General features: G+C 46.4%; 1 protein-coding gene across 2 annotated transcripts; it reads left to right on the forward strand.

The window, feature by feature from the left end:
- Positions 1-2,731: 2,731 nt before the first annotated feature.
- LOC149833099 (trihelix transcription factor GTL1-like) lies at positions 2,732-7,237 on the forward strand. Of its 2 annotated transcripts, none has more exons than XM_090014905.1 (3): positions 2,732-3,555; positions 4,266-5,781; positions 6,146-7,237. In XM_090014905.1, exons 1-3 carry the CDS (start codon positions 3,137-3,139, stop codon positions 6,398-6,400), a joined length of 2,190 nt encoding a protein of 729 aa, XP_089871031.1. In that variant the 5' UTR covers positions 2,732-3,136; the 3' UTR covers positions 6,401-7,237. The 2 variants fall into 2 exon arrangements, with proteins under 2 accessions (XP_089871031.1, XP_089871032.1); XM_090014906.1 differs by having other exon boundaries at positions 2,736-3,555; positions 6,150-7,237.
- Positions 7,238-7,697: the final 460 nt, after the last annotated feature.

Raw genomic sequence — 7,697 nt, forward strand, 5'->3', positions numbered from 1 at the left:
ACGAATAGGGGGAAATAAAAACCTACCCACTAAGAAACATTTTATCAGATTTTCGGTGCTTTTTTTAATAGATGTGTTCAGCATGATTGATTTTCTAGAAATTGACACTTGGTTCATGCATTTTGGATGAAATAAATTGTATTTGGAGCCTCAAAATTTTATGAAAATTGTAGACCGTTGATTTTTGAAACCTTATAAAAACCCATCCATGAATGGAATCAAATGCTCCAAGAACTGATTCCTATAAAAACAAGCAATGATCACATCTGTAAGGTCAGAATTTCAAAAAAATACCGAAAATCTGATAAAATGTTTCTTAGTAGGTTTGGTAGGTTTTCTTGTGGGTAGGTTTTCATTCCCCATGAATAGGTATATATATAATCAATGGTGGCACAATCTCGATGTACATAGATCTAATCTATAAAAGCAAAAGCTAACACTTAGATCATATTTAGCATGCTCTATTTACTCTTTTAATGTTATAGTTGACTCCGACGTGATGTTTATGGCCTTTTTAAACCATCTTCAAAAACTGTATGCAATTGATTTTTCACTATTTGGAAGACTGAATCTTATGGTATAGTGAAGATGATTAAACCTATAAACTATGCCAAATATATCTGTAATAAGGTTAGATCCAATATTTGGTGGCCTGACCACTGAAGCAAGAGCATGTACCACACACACACATTCTGCCACTACTCTTAGGCTCGAAGACAGCGGTGTTTTTTATTTTTATCTCTTTGAATGTACCGTGAAACTGTAAAAGTGTGAAACATTGCCAAAAGTTAAATTTTACTCGTGTTTATTTTCTTAGGTTTGAAGAAGGGCAATCTCTCTCTCTCTCTCTCTCTCTCTCTCTCTCTCTCTCTCTCTCTCTCTCTTTTTGTTTTCTTTAATTCGATTCCCGTTGTTTTCTGTAACGTAGAAGTGTGGGTCGATGGTTGTGTTAATGTGCACGCATTGCCAACTCCCAATGGGAGGATGAAGTAAGAGAGAGAGAGAGACTGTCATTTTCTAATCCCCTGCCAACAAACAAAGGGGCTCTCTCTCTCTCTCTCTCTCTCTCTCTCTCCGCGAGAGGAGGCCAGGAAGATACACAGGATGGATGGCACAATCACAAAATTACATCTCCCCCACCACCTTTTGAGGTTCCTACCGGGCAGTAAAAAAAGAAAAAGAAAACGACTTGAAATATATAAAAGTTAAATTACAGAAAACTACGATCTCAGTTTGTTTTTATTGCCGGTCGCGCTAATGAACTCTTTTGCCATCTTTAAATATTTTTCCCTTTCTCGAAGACGCTTCCTAGTCCAGAAGCGACCCGAGGGTGGGGCGAGGTCGATCCGTCATTTTCAGTCGCACACTTTCTGTTTATGGGCATCGGATCGGTTTCCGTCCCTTCTCCCAGAACCGATGTTTCCGTAGCCCGGCCGACCAAGAGGAATCTCGCCAGGGCTGTACCGAGAACGACCTCCCCCCCCCCCAAAAAAAATGACAACCCCATCCTTCAGACCCATACTCCAACTACCCATCAAATAACAAAAACACCCTCCCTTACCACTAAAATAATCAAGTAACTTGGATCGAACCAAGACCAGAGCTAACGAAGGGTATTTTGGTCATATTGTAAGCTTGTTAAGCCACAATCTTAGCCAAGCTGAGCTGAGCCGAGCCGAGCTGAGTGCAGCTGCCGTCATTCTAACAGTGGCCAGTGCATCCATGTGACTGTCCAACTCAGAGAGAGAGAGAGAGAGAGAGGTGAAAAAAAAGGGGTTGGCGGTGAGAGAAAGAAAAGGGGGAGGGATAGAACGCAACAGGGAGGTGACGTGGCGATAAGGATAACTCTTAATCAGGCGACAAGTGGTAGGGAGTGATTATGAACGCAGAGTTTAGAAAAAAAAAAAAAAGGCCCCACAAAAAACACAGTCGAGTAAAAAACAAAAAAAAAAAAAGGAACAAAAAGAAAGATAGTTACCGCGTGAGATCCAAGACAACGGAATATAAAAAAGATGAGAAAAAAAAAGCGAACGAGATCTCACAATGACCTAAGTGCCCTCGTCACTTTTCCCTGCAATTCGTCTCATCGATGAACGGGGAAAAACGAAAAACAGAAAAAGGCATTCATCGTGGAGGTCAACCATTCTTAAAGGGCAATATTAGTCATTTAGCCGCGGTAAAAAATTATATGGGTTACTTCGGTTTCTGAGATGAAAACTACAAATCATAGAGAGAGGAAGGAGGTGGATTGGACTCCATTATTCTTGACCAACCGGGGAAGAGGAGAAGGGGACGGGGACCCGCCGAAATGACTAGCTGCCGTTTCCCGACGAAGGGCAGCCGGAAAGCAGCCGGAAAACCACGGCAGTTGGTATGAGAGAATGGTGGTGCTGTGGGATCCGCTACACTCCTCAGGCACGCACGTTGAGAGCTCCTCACCCTTCAGTGATGGGGCCCACGCTACAGCTGTTCAGTGTATTCCTGTCTGCCTTCTTCAACCCCACATCCGCGTTTCCCGTTTTACCCTCCCTTTCTGTCTAAAATGATCGAGTAGTAAAAAATTTGTAGGGTTCTTTCCAGGTTTTTTTTTTTTTTACCTTGTGAAGGCGCGGGGTTTACGCCACCGCTCCTGTAAGTATATTCGATACATTGAGAAGGGAGGTAGGGATGGGCAGGCGTTTCGGTTTCGGGCATGCGTATAATATCAGTCGGGGTTTGTGCTGCTGCCTTCCGCTTTAACTATTATTAACTGCAAAGTATAAGCTCGCTGACAACGCAGCATCTCAAGTTTGGGGGTCATCATCACCACCACCACCCTCTCTCTCTCTCTCTCTCTCTCTCTCTCTAATTTTCTACACCTTTTTTCTGTTTTTTTTTTATATTTTATTATTATTATTTTTAAATTTTGCTTACCCCCGTTCCCCTTCTCACCTCTCGATTTCTTTGGGCATCCTTTCAGCTTTCCAGTTGTCCCCTCGCCCGCCCCATCTTGTTTTTTTTCACCCCCACCTTGTGCAGATTTCTTTTCTAAACTCTCTCGCTCTCTTCGTGAGGGAAGGAGTAATTAAAGAGAGGCGTTGAGTTTCCCTGTAAAAGGATAGTGGACAAGATAGGTAAAAAGAGGGGAGGGCGAAATATGCAGCAAGGAGGGTCTCCATATGGAGTGACGCCGGAAGTGACGCCGTATGTGGGAGGGTCCGGCGGAGGACGGGGCCACATGATCGGAATTTCCGGTGGCCACGACCTATCGGCCCCTCAGCACCTGCACTTGGACCAGCAGCAGCAGCAGAAGTCCGGAGACGCTCTGCCGGAGGCTGCGTCGCCCATCAGCTCGCGGCCGCCCGCCAGATCCGCCAATTTTGACGAGTTGTTGCCGGTGGCCGCAGGCGGGTTACCGGACGATGAGGTGCTGGCTGGGGAGGAGGCCGAGCGGGGAGCCACCGGAAACCGGTGGCCGCGGCAGGAGACACTCGCCCTCTTGAAGATCAGGTCCGAGATGGACGGCGCCTTCCGTGATGCGACACTCAAGGGTCCTCTGTGGGAAGACGTATCAAGGTATGCATCCCCTCACCACCATAGAATTCCTCCTCCCCCCTCCCATCTTCCCTTCTGCCTTCTCTAAAGGCGGTCATGACCCATCAATCCCCCTTAATTGACACAACAGTCTGTGCACAGTAGACCTACAACCAATTCAACGAGCACAGAAACTTTGGTGCTAGACTCTCTCTCTCTCTCTCTCTCTCTCTCTCTCTCTCTCTCTCTCTCTCTCTCTCTCTCTCTCTCTCTCTCTCTCTCTCTCTCTCTCTCTCTGTTGAACTTAGGCTCCGAGGGATTCACAGATCCAGGTAGCTAGCGAAGAAGCTTCACGGAAAACCGTGCTGTTGGGGTTTCAGTACATGTTCCGATATACCGAAAAAAGGGGGAAAATAAAGAAAAAGACTGGTAACGATTCAATTGTGCCGTACCACGGATCATAGGGGACTCTGTTGTTGCTGTTAGCAGCTGCTACAGAGATGCTATTCTCAACTATCTCATTTCTATCACCCTCATCATCTCATCATCATCTCTATCCACCACCAATCACAATTATCATTGTCCCGCCTTCAGTCTTCTCTCCAGAGAGAGAGAGAGAGAGAGAGCACCCAAATTGAAATAAAATATTCCTTGTCCTGGATTGGTTCTTTGTCAATAGGCTATCTATAGGCACGAAGCAATTATGCCATTTGCTCCCTCCCTCATGCCTACTTCTGGCTTGTGAATCACAGGAAGCTAGCCGAATTGGGGTACAACAGAAGCGGCAAGAAATGCAAAGAGAAATTCGAGAACGTCCACAAGTACTACAAGAGGACCAAGGAAGGGAGGGTCGGCCGGCAAGATGGGAAGGCCTACAGGTTTTTCACACAATTGGAAGCGCTCCATGGCACCACCAGCAGCGCCAACGCCACCTCCGCCACTGCCACAACCCCAGTAGCCACCATCAATGTAACGGGGCCGGCACCGGCAACGGTAAGCACAATTCACAGCACCCCGATTGGGGGAAGTGGCGCCATGGTGAGTACCACGAGGGTGCAGCCTCAGCCCAGCAGCACCACCGCTGCGACCCCTATCGCTTCCAGCCAACCGACCCGTTCCACTGTTCCTGCACTACAAAACATGCCCAGGATTTCGGCCGATCTAAGCGGCGGCATCACCCTATCCTCCGGTGGGTCCTCCACGTCTGGAGATTCGTCGGATGGCAGCCAGGATCAAAGCTATCGTAAGCGCAAGAGATCTTCCGAGTCAAGCACCCAAAAAATGATGAATTTCTTCGAGGGGCTGATGAAGCAGGTGGTGGAGAAGCAGGTGGCGCTGCAACAAAGGTTTCTAGAGACCATAGAGAAGAGGGAAGAAGACAGGATGATAAGGGAGGAAGCATGGAAGCGCCAAGAGATGGCTAGGCTGAGCAGGGAGCTGGACATTCTGGCTCAGGAACGTGCAATGTCGGCATCGAGGGATGCCGCCATGATCGAGTTCCTTCAGAAGTTCACGGGCCAAACCATCCACCTCCCTCCTCCCCCACAACCACCACCTCCGCAGCCGCCTGCCCCGCCTATTTCCGCTACTCCTCAGACTACAATTCCGCCCGTTCAGCAGCAGCAGCCTCCACCACAGCCGGTAGAAACGAGGCCAATGCACACGTCTACCACCGATATCGTAGTTCACGAGCAGGAGCCGGCGGTGACGAGCTTCGATCCTACGAGCTCCCGGTGGCCGAAGGCGGAGGTTCTCACGCTGATCAATCTCCGCAGCGGTCTCGAATCGAGGTACCAGGAAGCCGGGCCAAAGGGCCCGCTGTGGGAGGAGATATCGGCCGAGATGGGGAAGCTGGGGTACAAGCGGAGCGCCAAGAGGTGCAAGGAGAAGTGGGAAAACATCAACAAGTACTTCAAGAAGGTGAAGGAGAGCAACAAGAAGCGTCCGGAGGACTCGAAGACGTGCCCCTACTTCCACCAACTGGACGCGCTCTACCGCAAGAGGGTCCACAGTGGCGGCAACTCCTCGAGCAAGCCTGACCTGGAGTCCCCCCACGAGACGAGCCTGCCGGAGCAGCACGCCAGCGGAGACTTCCTGGCGATCATGCCCTCGCCGATATCGGCGGCACCGCCGGATATGGAAGGCAGCGACGGGGAGAAGGGGCGCGGGGCCAAAGGCGGGTCGGCAATGCAGGTCCAGAAGGGCAACAACGGGGCGGGCTTTTACTCTAGCGTGGTGGAAGAAGGCAACGGCGTGGGGGGCAAGAAGGTAAAAATGATTGTGGCGCAGATACTCTCTCTCTCTCTCTCTTCGGGATAGGCAAAAACTCAAAAGAGACGAAGTGACGAAAATGGGCTCTCAATCGTCGGATTTTTCGTTAAGAGAGAGGTTCATTCAGTCATTTCGTCAAACAGTTTCTGTCATCTTGTGCTAATGATAAGGAGACACTTTTAGCTTTGGAATAAAAAAAAATCATGACCATTGTGATTATTATGATTTGACGTACCTACCCTTTTCCATCTCGATCCTTTCAGCTTGGTTCGAGAGGGGAATTCTTCGAGTTATCAATCCAAAGTTGAGTCTTTAGCTTTTGTTTGGTCTGAGTTGATTGATTATTGGTTTTGAATTGAAGCCAGAAGACATTGTGAAGGAGTTGATGGAGCAGCGGCAGCAGTACCGCCGGGCGGTCATGGACGGCTACGCCAAGATGGATGACCCCGACAGCGACGACGACGAAGAGGAGGAGGACGATGACGAAGACGACGAGGAGGAGAGGCAGCAGCCGAGGAGGCGGATCTCGGCCACTTACGAGGCGCAGTACACAACAAGGCAGGGCGCTCCTGCTTCCACCAGCAACACTGGTTCTTTCATCGCCATGGTTCAATGACCTACCACCACTCTCCTCTTCTTCTTCTTCTTCTTCTTCTTCTTCTTCTTCTTCTCATTCTCTTGTCATTTCTTTTCTTTTCTTTTCTTTATCTTTCCTTTCATCTTCTTATTTTTCTTCTTCTTTGATTTGAAGTGTACCATATGTACTTATTTTCTGAGGCCGAAATCCTTCACGATCGGGCTAAAGAATAACCCCCCTCGAGTCGTTCTTCTTCTTCGAGTCTTAGGACGTCCTGTTCATGGATTCAAAAAAAAGAAAAAAAATATTTTATTTATTTATTTTAATAAGAAGATATTTGGAAGATCGAGGGCAGAGAGTGAATCGGAAGATGGACAGCTTATCAGAAGAAACAGACACGGGAAAAAGGAAACGAGAATCCCCCTCGGAAAATAGATTCCAACGAACGGGTTTCGCGGCTCGGGATCTCAAAGGCTCGGTGGGCGAGTTTGGACGGGGAATATTGGAGGGCTCCCTTTTGAAGAATGGAGGGATGGAACAATGGCCGTTGGATATCCGAATTGATATTATTTTTGTTATTTGTCTTTTCTTTCTCATTCCTTGTGGGGGGGGGGGGGGGGAGGGAAAGGGAGAGCAAGAACCGAAGAAAAAAATTGAGGACGGGATGAGATTTCGTTTTCCATTGAAGCTTTTTTTTATTTTTATTTTTCTGATGTCCCAACTGCCAGTGTATGATCTGTACATTTTGTGCTCAGGATTCTGCTTGTCTTCTCTCTTTCATCCTTTTTGTTCTTTGAGAGTGTTGTCGACAGTGTATTTTTATTATCATGATGAAGCCAAACAGAATAAAAGCATCACATTTTCTTCTCTTGTCAACTCCTTTCTTTCTAATGTTTCAATTTTTTTTTTGTCTTCCTTATCTACAATCGTTTAGATTTGCTCGAGTTCAATTTGCACAATATGGTGCAAAGTGCAAACCGGCCGTATCTTTTCTTAGCTTGATATCTTTTCTTTCTTTCTTTGTCTTCTTAATTTTTTTTTCTCAAAAAAAAAACTTTAATATTTGACTACGGTTTTTTGCCTTTTAGAACTACTTTGCAATTTTTGTACTACCACTTAATTGAAAATTTCATATATATATATATATATATATATATATATATATATATATATATATATATATATATATATATATATATATATATATATATATATATATATATATATAATTTTTTTTTTGTAATAATCAAATACTTAAATACTTAGTGGTCCTGGCTTTGTCTGTGGTTCTTATGGTCGTTGTCCTGACAGTAAAACTATGTGGGCGTACCCCTTA

This window comes from Nuphar pumila, chromosome 7 (genome assembly GCF_984573655.1).
Source record: "Nuphar pumila chromosome 7, dmNupPumi1.hap1.1, whole genome shotgun sequence".
NCBI classification, from domain to species: Eukaryota; Viridiplantae; Streptophyta; class Magnoliopsida; order Nymphaeales; family Nymphaeaceae; genus Nuphar; species Nuphar pumila.